Source organism: Schistocerca gregaria, chromosome 2 (genome assembly GCF_023897955.1).
Source record: "Schistocerca gregaria isolate iqSchGreg1 chromosome 2, iqSchGreg1.2, whole genome shotgun sequence".
In the NCBI taxonomy this organism is placed as follows: Eukaryota; Metazoa; Arthropoda; class Insecta; order Orthoptera; family Acrididae; genus Schistocerca; species Schistocerca gregaria.
The window spans coordinates 252,595,283-252,609,421 of NC_064921.1; the positions used below are offsets into that span (position 1 = coordinate 252,595,283).

The window sequence follows — 14,139 nt, forward strand, 5'->3', positions numbered from 1 at the left end:
GTGGATTAAGAGATGCTTATATAAGCAAGGGAATACTCGTATTTTTTATGATATTTATGACCATCCAGCGACATCAGCGTCTTCTGAACACACTTCAAGTAAGTTAAAGATGATGAAGAAAACTACTTATGGTCGAAACGAAGGGAAGGAAGATTATGATTTAACGTCTCATCTTCATCGAGGTCATTAGAGACGGAGCACAAGCTCGGAATGTTTCACGGGTGTGGAGGGAATCCGCAGCGCCCCTTTCAGAGAAAGGAGCGATTTAGGGAAAAGCACGGAAAACCTAAATCTGGTTTGCACGTGATTTCAACCGTCTTCCTCCCTAATGCGAGTCCAGTTTGCTAACCTTTCTCAGTCTTAAGAGTCGACTGTGAGTGGAAGTAGACAGTCAAAATTTAGCCGTTTTGACTGCCAGCACTGCGAGAGATCTAGCAACACTGTGTTGTTGCACTTGTATATGCAGGTGTGCTGAATCCTTCCAGATGCTCAATTCGAGGTGAAATGAAATGAAATGTCGTGTGGCTAAGGCCTCACGTCGGGTAGACCGTTCGCCAGGTCTTTCGATTTGACGCCACTTCGGCGACCTGCGCGTCGATGGGGATGAAATGATGATGATTAGGACAACACAACACCCAGTCCCTGAGCGGAGAAAATCTCCGACCCAGCCGGGAATCGAACCCGGGACCTTAGTATTGACATTCCGTCACGCTGACCACTCAGCTACCAGGACCGGACAATTCGAAGGCATCCAACGGCACTACACACGACGTGCATTCACATGAGCAAGGCGTCTCTGCACGGGAGCCGACTCCATCTTCTCCACTGTCGATCGTGGTAATCAGTCGCGATCACTGAATAACAAGCAACATTGCAACATTGCAAGACTATGGTCCGTTAGCGTACAAAGTCACATTTGCTGTCGAAGGGGTGGCCTAGTGGCAGGCGCCGCTTTTAACTTCGACGCTCTGTACCGTCGTTGGGTGACTTTTCCAGATATTCCTATCCTCGATTTGTTCCTCAAGACATCGGCTATAATCTCTCGAAGTTTGTCGCAACATTTGTGGGAAGGCCCATGTAATGAACTACTTTTCTTCTCTCAAAGCAAGGGACTGCAAAGTAAACCTGTTATAAAACTTTTGGAAAAGCATATTTTCTCAGCTCTTTATTATAGCCATTGTTCTTTTATTTCTAATAAGTTATTAATGAAAAACAAATAAAATTTGGTCTTTGTTATATATCACACTGAAACCTATGTACCGAATTTGCCATAAAAAAGAGCACAAATATCGTGTTTTTACTCTCATTCTTTTTATGAAGTTTATAGAACTTGTAATTTGTTTACTATAATCATACAGTTTATTTGTCCTGTGCAATATTCTGTACAAGTATAATTCATTAAAAAATTGCTTCGCTTTTAACAAACTTACCTAAAAAGGAATAAAATTTGCTAAATATTTGTAGCAGAAGTTTCATATAGGTAATTTTACAGGATGGGGGTGGGGAGCAAGGGGAGGGGGGGGGGGAAGTTCTACCAGGGGTACATGAGCACTAAGGTACGGTTTTGCATCAGTACCCCCTTACGGTTGTATGGGGAAATAATGAGCGGGATCCCGAAGCCGCGCAACTGCTGCTACTGTGCAGGATGGCTGAGGAGTGCGTGCCGTTCGAGAGCGGCACCGACGTGTCCGGGGAGGAGTTCGTGAAGGTGGAGTGCCGCTCGCCAACCAATGGCAGCGTCGTGTTCCGCGACTACCACGCCTTCGTGCCGCTCAAGCCCAGCGTTGAGGAGCGCGTGGTCAACCTCACCGACGTAGGCGACGACGACGAGTCCTTCTCTGAGCGGCCCTCGGTGCTCATCGTCGGGATCGACGCCGTCTCCAGGCTCAACTTCCACCGCCAGATGAACGGCACGCTCGCCGAGCTACGCAGGCTGGGCGCCATCGAGATGCTCGGCTACAATAAGGTAGGGCTTCGCTTTGGCGCCACTTAAAACGACAGTTTGTTACATCGTTACGTAACGCGGCGATTATAATTAATGTTTTAATAAAAGAGACCCTAGATCGCAATAAATTATTGTTACTGATTCTGGTTAGCAGTTTCGGTCTATATGACCACCTCAGACCAAGGCATCAGGTAGCGTGAGGAAGCACTTCATAGAGGAGCTGTGTGGTACTGACGAGGCCATATTAGGGAAACCGTTACGACTTTTGCCTCTTCATAATGCATTATCTTATACTTTCTCATATCGGTCAAACATTAGAATTGCATACAAGTGAACAACATATTTTTATGCCACACACTTGCCTCTTGACTGCACGGTGCATGTTTGTGGTAAACAGAAATAAAATAATGTGATGTCCTTATTTCTTCCGTTGAAACACAACCTAGTTAAATGCTTTCAGCGATGTACTGCTATCTGACTTACAGTAATATACTCAATCCATCCTGTTAGCCTACAGTATCTGCTATCCAGGCTCAGTTCGGCTTTACGCCAGATAAGAGGCGTTATTGCTGCCAGCTGGAAGGAAACTGCTTCATAGCATTTTGATAGACATTGCTCAGGTTGGAGCAGTTGATGTGTACTTAATTATTAATGGAATATCTGATCATGATGCTTGTCAATGAAAACAGGCTACAGCGTTTTAAGAGAAAGCTAAGTGAGATGGTATGGGATGATGTATACAGAGTGGTCCATTGATAGTGATCGGGCCAAATATTTCACGAAGTAAGTGTCATACAAGAAAACTACAAAGAACGAAACTCGTCTTGCTTGAAGGGGGAAACCAGATGGCACTATGGTTGGCCCGCTAGATGGCGCTGCCATAGGTTAAACGAATATCAACCGCGTTTTTTAAATAGGAACCCCTATTTTTTATTACATATTCTTGTAGTACGTAAAGAAATATGAATGTTTTAGTTGGACCACTTTTTTCGCTTTGTGATAGATGGCGTCTCAAACGTATAAGTACGTCGTATGACGTAACATTCCGCCAGTGCGGATGTTTCACTGCATGACAGACTGGCGATGTACTTCCAACATGATGGATGTCCGGCGCATAGCTCGCGTGCGGTTGAAGCGGTATTGATCTGACGTCCCCGGATTTCTTTCTGTGGGGAAAGTTGAAGCATATTTGCTATCATGATCCACCGAAAAAGCCTGACAACATACGTCAGCGCATTGTCAATGCATGTGCGAACATTACGGAAGGCGAATTACTCGCTGTTGAGAGGAGTGTAGTTACACGTATTGCCAAATGCACTGAGGTTGACTGACATCATTTTGAACATTTATTGCATTAATGTGATTTTTACAGGTAATCACGCTGTAACAGCATGCGGTCTCAGAAATGATAAGTTTACAAAGGTACATGTATCACATTGGAACAACCGAAATAAAATGTTCAAACGTATCTACGTTCTGTATTTTAATTTAAAAGACTACCTGTTACCAACTGTTCGTCTAAAATTGTGAGCCATATGTTTGTGACTATTACAGCGCCATTTACCACAAAGCGAAAAAAGTGGTCCAACTAAAACATTCATATTTCTTTACGTACTACACGAATATATAATAAAAAATAGGGGTTCCTATTTTAAAAAACGCAGTTGATATCCGTTTGACGTATGGCAGCGCCATCTAGCAGAGCAAACCATAGCGCCATCTGGTTTCCTCCTTCAAGCTAGACAAGTTTCGTTCTTTGTACTTCGTATGACGCTAGTTTCGTGAGATATTTGGCCCGGTCACGATCAATGGACCACCCTGTATATAGAAAGAGGTAATAATCTTAAATCAAATCTATTCCATAGTAATTTGTGTTAGTAATTGTAAGCAGCTTCTGTAAAAAGTTATCCAGAGAGTCCATTTAAAAAAACAAGTAAACGATTGATAATTAAAGGAATTAAAAGTCGTCAGCTCGTGGTCGTGCGGTAGCGTTCTCGCTTCACGCGCCCGGTTTCCCGGGTTCGATTCCCGGCGGGGTCAAGGATTTTATCTGCCTCGTGATGACTGGGTGTTTGTGATGTCCTTAGGTTAGTTAGGTTTAAGTAGTTCTAAGTTCTAGGGGACTGAGGACCATAGATGTTAAGTCCCATAGTGCTCAGAGCCATTTTTTTTGAAGGAGTTAAAATCTCATGTGAGAGGAAGAGGTAAATAAGGCTAGAAGAAATCAAGATCTCATTTTACTTGCATTCTACTAACAGTATTGTAATATTTCAAGGAGAGCCATTAAAATGTCATGAAGTTTGTATGTACTGCCAAATTAACAATGCTTATAATAAGATTGTAACCGTATTCGTTATTGCCAATTGGGAGACACGACAACCAGTAAGTGAATAAGATACCATAAAAATTAAGCTAAACGACACTGTTGTGACTGATAATTCACAGATTGCGAGGGGTAAATGGTTTAATTGAAGCAGGAAGAGAATAATTTAAAATGTCATATCACAAAACTTAAATCAACTTGAAGTACCATCAACATCCTTCACCTAAATTAATAGAATTACAAAAAATTCTAAGAGAAGACAAGAATTCATATAGTATTGATGGAATTTCAAACAGAATTTTGGAAAGTTCTTCCGACTTCATAAGTAATGTACTTAGTGACATATGTAATGCATCACTGGCCCAAGGAATTTTTCCTAGATGTACCAAAACATGCAATAGTTAAACTCTTCGTAAGCAAAGCGGCAACAAAAACGTTAATAATTATCGTCCAATTTCGTTACTGAAACCTCTTTCCTAAATATTCAAAAAGTGACGTACTCAAGGGTAGACTTTTATTTAAGTAAAACCAGCTCACTTAGTACAATGCAGTTGTAGATTCCAGAAGGATTTCTCGACTGAGAATGCTGTTTATAAATTAACTCGCAAAGTATTAAAAGCCTTATATGGTAAAATACTGCTAATTCATATTTTTTGTGTTCTTTCCAAGGTGTCGGTCTAGATCACGTTACTCTCTTAGAAAAACTTTTATAGAACTAATCGTTTAACACACAATTGCTGACTAATTCAGACAGAGTTGGAAGGGAAGAAACATTTAGTGACTGGGGAGAAAATACAAAGGGAGTCCCCACAGAGTTCAATTTCGGATCTATTCCTGTTTCTTACGTATGATACTGACCTTCCACTTTAAGTTCAACAAACATAATTGGTACTTTTTGCAGACGATACTAGTGGTATAATAAATCGTATTGGAGAGAAGGCAACAGAAGAGATTGTGAATGATTTTTTCCAAGGAATTATGAAGTGAGTCTCGGAAAATGGACTCTTCCTAAATTTTGCAAAAAACGCACTAAATACAGTTCGGTACAACACATAGCCATACCAGCAACTGATATAACAATTGAGCAGGAATCAATAAATATGGTACAATGCTTCCAATGTCTGATGTAAATAATGATGAAAACTTGGATTGGAAGAAGCGTACTACTGAGCTGGTAAAACAATTAATTTATTCTTGAGGTGTTCACCTACAGCCATCACCTCTTCACGGAGTTAGGCACTTTAACTGTGCCGCCTCAATGCATATGAGGGCTGATCATCAAAGACTTGAATTCAGTTTCTCCTGCAGCATTCATGACATTTTCTTATATGTACCAAGTATATTTGAAAAGAGCCTGTTTTTATGTATAATGTCCATAGGCTGCTTCTCTCGTATCGGCAGGTCAGTATAATGTTCTGCTTTGTACATGCTCTTTGTATTTCGCATACCAAACAATCAAATGTTGAAATGTGTGTGAAATCTTATGGGACTTAACTGCTAAGGTCATGAGTCCCTAAGCTTACACACTACTTAACCTAAATTATCCTAACGGCAAACACACACACCCATGCCCGAGGGAGGACTTGAGCCTCCGCCGGGACCAGCCGCACAGTCCACGACTGCAGCGCCTGAGACCGCTCGGCTAATCCTGCGCGGCACCAAACAATCGATGTGATGCGAGAGGAAAAGTGGTGCACAATAAACTTCCGTGTTCATTTAAAGCATGGAGCCACTGAAGCTTACGAAAAGCTGTAGCAAGCGTAAAGTGAAGATGTACTACCTCGTGTAACATTTTTTAGGTGGTTCAAGGACTTCAAAGAAGACCGATGTGTTTGGATTAAGGAAGGTGGGCCTGATGTTTCGGCTTCTGCAATGACTGAAATCATCATCACACAGCTGCTGAGATAGTCCATGAAGATCGAAGGATAACATTACGTAACCTTAGTGAAGTATTGAGAATTTCATATGGCACTGACTATACGATTAACTTGTGTTCGTTGGGTGCCAAGTGTGTTGACTCCCGAACAAAAGGCCGCACAAATGGAGACAACCCGTGAGGAGCTGCCTCTCTCGATTGGTGGATGCGAAGTATTTGTGGAATCGATTATCACCAATAATGAGGCATAGCAGTATCATTATGATTCTGTAGGGAAACAAGCCAGCACAGTGTGGAAATTGCCAGGTTCTCCAACATCAAAGAAGGCGACAGTTGTTTCTTCAGCAGGGAAAGTGATGGTGATCACTTTTTTTGACTGTCATAGAATGATTTACCAGCATGCCGTTCCATCTGATACTACTGTTACAGGGGCATACCGCTCGTCAGTATCGGCTAAACTCAGGAAGCATATTGCAAGGAAACGTTCTCGGACTGAGTGGCGACTTCATCATGACAATGCGCGCTCTCACGCCACAAATCAAGTCATGCAGTTTCTAGACCAACTGATAACTAGCTATATACCTCATCCGCCTTATATAGCCTCAGTCTTGTACCCTGTGATTTTTTTTATTCTCATCGCTAAAGCAAAAGCTTCGGGGCATTCCAATTGAGAACTTTGAAACAGTGCTCAAGAAGAGTGTGGCAGTTCTGAAGGACCTTACAAAGATTGTCCTGCACCAAGTGTTCGAGTACTGGAAGCGTACATTGAACTAGGAGGGGCGTACTTTAAAAAAGATCATCTAAAAGTGAAATGGATTAATAAACGCCTGCGAAAAAAATCTGCGTCAGTCTTTGTTGATTAGCCCTTGCATATTCGCTAGTGAAATTAGTCATAGAATCCATCACAACTTGAGAAAAAGAACGATGTCCATACCAAGATCACTAGAAGAACAAAACTGCCTGTTTTACTCATTATTAAAAGCCAACGGCCTTGCCACAGTGGTAACACCGGTTCCTGCCAGATCATCGAAGTTAAGCATATACTGTATTCAAACATTATGAATCACCTCCAAGGGAACGATCTATTGACATGTAATCAGCATGGCTTCAGAAAACATCGCTCTTGTGCAACGCAGCTAGCTCTTTATTCGCACGAAGTAATGGCCGCTATCGAGAGGGGATCTCAAGTTGATTTCGTATTTCTGGATTTCCGGAAAGCTTTTGACACCGTTCCTCACAAGCGACTTCTAATCAAGCTGCGGAGCTATGGGGTATCGTCTCAGTTGTGCGACTGGATTCGTGATTTTCTGTCAGAAAGGTCGCAGTTCGTAGTAATAGACGGCAAATCATCGAGTAAAACTGAAGTGATATCAGGTGTTCCCCAGGGAAGCGTCCTGGGATCTCTGCTGTTCCTGATCTACATAAATGACCTGGGTGACAATCTGAGCAGTTCTCTCAAATTGTTCGCAGATGATGCTGTAATTTACCGTCTAGTAAGGTCATCCGAAGACCAGTATCAGTTGCAAAGCGATTTAGAAAAGATTTCTGTATGGTGTGGCAGGTGGCAGTTGACGCTAAATAACGAAAAGTGTTAGATGATCCACATGAGTTCCAAAAGAAATCCGTTGGAATTCGATTACTCGATAAATAGTACAATTCTCAAGGCTGTCAATTCAACTAAGTACCTGGGTGTTAAAATTACGAACTACTTCAGTTGGAAGGACCAGATAGATAATATTGTCGGGAAGGCGAGCCAAAGGTTGCGTTTCATTGGCAGGACACTTAGAAGATGCAACAAGTCAACTAAAGAGACAGCTTACACTACACTCGTTCGTCCTCTGTTAGAATATTGCTGCGCGGTGTGGGATCCTTACCAGGTGGGATTGACGGAGGACATCGAAAGGGTGCAAAAAATGGCAGCTCGTTTTGTATTATCACGTTACAGGGGAGAGAGTGTGGCAGATATGATACACGAGTTGGGATGGAAGTCATTACAGCATAGACGTTTTTCGTCGCGTCGAGACCTTTTTACGAAATTTCAGTCACCAACTTTCTCTTCCGAATGCGAAAATATTTTGTTGAGCCCAACCTACAAAGGTAGGAATGATCATCAAAATAAAATAAGAGAAATCAGAGCTCGAACAGAAAGGTTTAGGTGTTCGTTTTTCCCGCTCGCTGTTCGGGAGTGGGATAGTAGAGAGATAGTATGATTGTGGTTCGATGAACCCTGTGCCAAGCACTTAAATGTGAATTGCAGAGTAGTCATGTAGATGTAGATGTAGATGTAAGCGCTGTTGGACTTGGCTAGCACCAGGACGGGTCACCATCCGAGTCTGCCGAGCGCTGTTGACAAGCGAGGTGCACTCAGCCCTCGTGAGGCCAATAGAGCAGCTGCTTGATTGAGAAGTAGAGGCTCTGGTCATGATAACTTACACTGGTGGGAGGGCGATGTGCTAACCACATGCCCCTCCATATCTGAATCCAGTGACTCCTATAGCCCGAGGGTGACGCGGCGGTCGGTCGGTTCTGATGGCCCTTCCAAGGCCTGTTCGGACGAAGTATTTAGTAGTAGTAGCCATTATTAAAGTTGTCAGTGGTTCAGAAAGTAGTTCAATATACACCAACAAAACTTTTTACCATGTGTCCAAGAACATAAAACATTGACACACAGCAAAGGAAGTTTTAAATCTAATCTGAAATCATTTCATCTGGTTAACTTCTTCTACTCCATAGACGAATTCCTATTTGAAAATTGGTAGATTGTAAAAGAAAGAAAAAAGAAAAAGAAGAACAGAAAACTTAACACTACAAAGCGGAGAAAATTTAAACTGACTTTGTAATATTACAAAAAAGGACTTACTATGAAAATTCTCGAAGAACTGGAAATTTATATTCATACAAGGAAATATCCACAAGAAATTCTAAACGAAAACACGGATTTTAAACATAAATACTGTCTAGAAAACTTTATTGACATAATAAAACACGAAAAGACATGTTGTTGTTGTTGTTGTTGTGGTCTTCAGTCCTGAGGCTGGTTTGATGCAGCTCTCCATGCTACTCTATCCTGTGCAAGCTTCTTCATCTCCCAGTACCTACTGCAACCTACATCCTTCTGAATCTGCTTCGTGTATTCATCTCTTGGTCTCCCTCTACGAAAAGACATAGCCATGCGCTAAACAAAAGTTACATGGACCATAGATAAAATTTAAAGTAAAATAAGAACAACGGTAGCTAACGTAATCTCTCTTAAGCCGTATATAGTTTGTAAACATTTAGCATCATAGTAAAGACCTGTCAAAACTCAACTGTCAAAATATCTGACAAAAAGGTATTTTTACGTTTAGATTACTACAAGAACTACTTACTGAGACTGACAGACAGACTTTAGAATAGATGTGATATGGTCGTCACTTCCAGCTAGACGTAATTGACAGCGCAAATGTAAACGTAAAACAGCCACAATTCATATACAGATAATCTTACTAATGTTATCTCGCAGGTCACTTGGTAACGGCAATAAGCCGAAACAGGCCTATCGTGTATAATATTAAAAAACGCCTTACCTTATTGCAGCTGGTTTGGAGCATTCATTTCCATAATGTCTTATATCGATAGAAGAATCGTTCAGGCGATCTATGGAGCATGTAACTAAGTAACCAGAGCAGCTATGTCTTCTTAATTTCGCTTCTTATATATCCGCAAATGACTTACAGATTGAAACCTGTGTTCTTCCCCTCTGAGCTGTATGCGAACACACAGTGATATTTGTTATTCGCTTCCGTTCATGGTGTTAAACTTTTGATCAGTAGCCGCGGGGGGTCGCCGAGCGGTCTGAGGCGCCTTGTCACGGTCCGTACGGCTCCCCCCGTCAGAGGTTCGAGTCCTCCTTCAGGCGTGTGTGTGTGTGTGTTGTCCATAGCACAGATATGATTAGCACCACGAGTGATGAAGAAGAAACAGATACAGACCAGGGCACCAACACAGATATTGAAGCGTCCAGCGCGGATGATCCATAGTGTCAACCAAGTCAAATTCAAAGAACAGAGTGGAACAACCGACGAGAGGTGCACAAGTCACACACAATGCTAAAAACAGATTGCACCTTATATGTAAATAGTTAACAGCATCTCCATGTCTAATAAGAGCTTAAAGCTAGGTACCTCTTCAAGGGACCTACGCCTTCCGTTAAGAGGCAGCGCACAGTCTGGATGGAAGGATATGAATTGTGGTCCCTCTCTTTTGAGCCCAACCCGACGGATACCTATGGTAGATCGGGGAAAACCACCGTTCAGGCTGTGTTGCTGGAGGGGCCGGAAGGTGCTAACTGCCACACCACGTATCATTGTAAGTCTCATTGACTCAGCGTGAATTGTTTGTACAACCAAGCTACACAGCCTATACCTCAACATCCACTACACTAATAACTTCTGATCTGAAGCTTAAAGTCTGGCACTTCTTCAAGGGACCTACGGCCCCTGGTAAGAGGCTGCGCACGTCCTGGATGGAAGGATCTTAATTGTGGTCCCTCTCTTTTGAGCCCAACCCGACGGATACCTATGGTAGACCGGGGAAAACCACCGTGCAGGTCGTGTTTTCAGCGGGGCCGGGAGGTGCTTACACCTGATGTACTCTACTAGGAACGTTGTAGGCTCAACACAAACCGTTAGCGTCATTACCTTATTACCTTTACCACAAGTACCCTTTCATTAGCAACTTTGAGCCAACCAGAAAACCCGTTACCTCTCTATTGTATATCGTAAATAGTTTAGCAGGCTGGACATGGAGGTCTTAGTCTTAGTTTCTAGCTTTAACGTACCCTAATCTCTTCTAGTTAAGTTAGTTTTTAGGATGATAGATGTTAAAGGCATGGCGAGCGACGGCCAGCGTCTTGAGGGTCATTCCAAGACCCGGGCCGCCGCCCACAACCAGGTGACGGGCAATATTATACCTATCCCTTCTCTATTCAGTTCTCTTCCTTCCTTCTTTTTAAATATTTAATTTCGTTTTGTTTATTAATATCTTACTTGATTTTGTATTAGTTATAAGTTTTTCTAATGCTGCACAAAAATAAAGATATCAAATGGATGTAAACAAATAGAGCCCGCCTCCACGTGGCGGGACACGGGCAACGGTGTGAGTGGGGACGGGAGCCGGTGTGGTGTCACTGTCAGTCACACCGGACCCCGGACCCAGTCACAGCGGCTAAGTAGCAACATACGACCCACCATAAGAAATTAGACGGTGGGTCATAAAATATAAGCAGCTAGCGAAAAAAAAGTGTCCATAGCGTAAGTTACTTTAAGTTAGATTAAGCAGTGTGTAAGCTTAGGGACCGATGGCCTCAGCTGTTTGGTCCCATAAGACCTAACCACAGATTTCCAATTTTTTGATGACTAGAGTAGTATAGTTAAGCACAAACCTGCAGAGTAGAAATTCATCGTGGCTCAATTGGAGCCTTATCGGAGGATGAAGTGGACGCTGGGAAGGTGGTCTACTGGAGTAGTCTGGCTGTTTGGCAGGTGGGCGACAACACGTTCCCGAACCTCGTGCCGGTGCTGGCGGGCATGTCGGAGGCGGAGCTGCGCAACGCTTGCTGGCCGAACGACAAGGTCGCCTTCGATGACTGCCCCTGGCTCTGGAAGACCTTCCACGCGGCCGGCTACCGCAGCGCCTTCGGCGAGGACGCGCCCTGGATGGGCATCTTCAGCTACCTCAAGGTATATTTCATTCTGTTCACTTTCTTGCCATACATTTTAAACCTGTTATCTGCAAGCTCTCTAGACAGGTTGTTCACCTTCAGTAACAATGATTATATACACTCTAAGACAAAGAAAGACGCATCACGAAGAAATTATCGAATGGAACGGAAATCGGTAGATGTGGTGAACATGTACAGCAAAAAAATGATTATAATTTCAGAATGTAATGGTTTTTTATTTACATGACCATTACGGCACTCCAACCTCAGTTCTCAATACCAGTAATAATATCGTACTACTTTTCTGGGAAGTAACAGACATGTTTTGTGACAATATTCACATTTGGTTTTATTAATCTATAGGTACTCCAATGTATCGATATATTACAGTGATATGGTTCCTGTGCGTAATCATTTCTGTGAGAGTGTCATAATCTTTGACTTACTTGTAACCGTTTTGGCGCAAATGCGCGCAGAGCAGTCTTTGTTTCACTTTGCAGAAGTTAAGTTGTTATTTCGCTTTGTGAAAGAACAGTCAAGTCTTGTGTTCGGTTAAAGTGGAAATTAAATATATGAAGATTGAAACAAAACTGTTTTCTTGATGATGTGACAATTAAGAAGAAGTATATGTGAATTTACAAGAAGTTTAATAAAAATGAGGACCGTCAACACGAAGTCAAAAATTATTTCTACCATAGCATTGTTCTGATCTGGGATTGTTTGATCATTAACAAATTTTGTAAAAAAAGGCATTTGTTAGGTCTTCAAATATTGCTAAAATACAGATCTGGACCTTCTAGCAGTCAAAGTGGAATCACCCTAGAATCAACAAGATGAGCCATAACAACTTCGACGAAATGTACGTGGGAATCCATTCAAGATAAGTGCCAAAATTAATGACTTTTTTACAGTGGCTTCATTATTTCCATTCTGACGATACCATCCACAGTGAATTCTGACGATACCATCCACAGTCAATAACTTCGTTGTTGCCCTATAAAGCGAACATATGCTGCGTGAGCAACATTATTAATCTGATTTCTAACCTACTTTGCAAGTGGTATTGTTAGAAAAGGGATTGGATGATTTGTTCAAGAGAAGTCAACAACGCGTTGGTCCACCTCTGGCCCTTATGCAAACAGTTATTCGGCTTGGCGTTGATTGATAGAATTGTTGGGTGTCCTCTTGAGCGATATCGTGCCAAATTCTGTCCAATTGGTGCATTAAATCGTCAAAATCCAGAGATGGTTAGAGGGTCTTGCCCATATCTTTGGATGCCTACCAAGGACTTGTGGAATCCATGGAAGGTAGAATCGCTGCTGTATTACGTTTCCTAGTTGTACCAACATGCTATTTAGTAGATGGTCATATTTTTTTGGCGCATCGGTGTAAATTACAATAGGAAGCAAAGCAGAAATGGCATGAGACGAGAATTCTTGAAGTAACAGTGGAAAGGGGGGCTTATATATCTTCTGGAAACTAATTTTCTGAGGTCTGATTCGGGCAAGGAGGGAGTGGATTCTCGGTAATAAATATTTGTTACTAAAATGTAGACTTTCACGGCCGGAAATATCATGCCCATTATAATTATTCGGGCTGTTATGCCGTGCTCGGTTGATGAATTTTGTTTCAATTCCCAACGTTTCGTCTCCGACTGCGGGTGACATCTTCAAGGGGGTCCGTAGGTCGATGGAAGGTCCAACACACCCACTGGTTCGCTACTGACTGCCGCTAAATTCCGTGTCTGCGCGCTCCCGCGCCCCGGTGTGACGTCACGTGTTTTGAAAACGTCAGTGCGATTGGCCGCTGTCCGTCGCCGTCGATAGCCGTTGCCATCACCCAGTAGTGGACGGGTGGTACATATATTCTTTAACACCGGCATCCATACACCGTTTAATTTCACGCCCTCCTCCTTTCAGTTGAAATTATTTGGGTGTTTAGCGATTTGGATTGCCTCCCTGTTGAGCCTTTCGTAGTATCCGCTTGTGGCCGCTACTACTTGCGTCTCCTCGAAACGAATATTGTGGTTCCCTGGCTGGAAAGCTAAGGTGTTTAGAAACGAAAATGGTAGTTTCGGCCACTCAGTATACCGCAAACCCACGCACACGGACCGTTATTTGCACCGGGATTCGAACCACCACCCACAACAGAAGCGGGGTGTTATCAAGACGTTAGCGGACAGAGCTAGAAATATTTGTGAACCTGAGTTGCTCGACGCTGAGATGGAACACTTCCACAATGCACTAATGAAGAACGGGTATTCGTCCGCCGAACTAAAACGTGCGTTGAGACAG

General features: G+C 42.6%; 1 protein-coding gene across 1 annotated transcript in view; it reads left to right on the forward strand.

Moving 5' to 3' along the window:
- LOC126336800 (uncharacterized) overlaps nucleotides 1–14,139 on the forward strand; it is a 347,186-nt gene that overhangs the window by 288,608 nt on the left and 44,439 nt on the right. Inside the window, exons 6-7 of the mRNA XM_050000834.1 lie at nucleotides 1,645–1,966; nucleotides 11,667–11,864. Coding sequence (XP_049856791.1) covers nucleotides 1,645–1,966; nucleotides 11,667–11,864 — 520 coding nt within the window. The remainder of the gene's footprint in view (nucleotides 1–1,644; nucleotides 1,967–11,666; nucleotides 11,865–14,139) is intronic.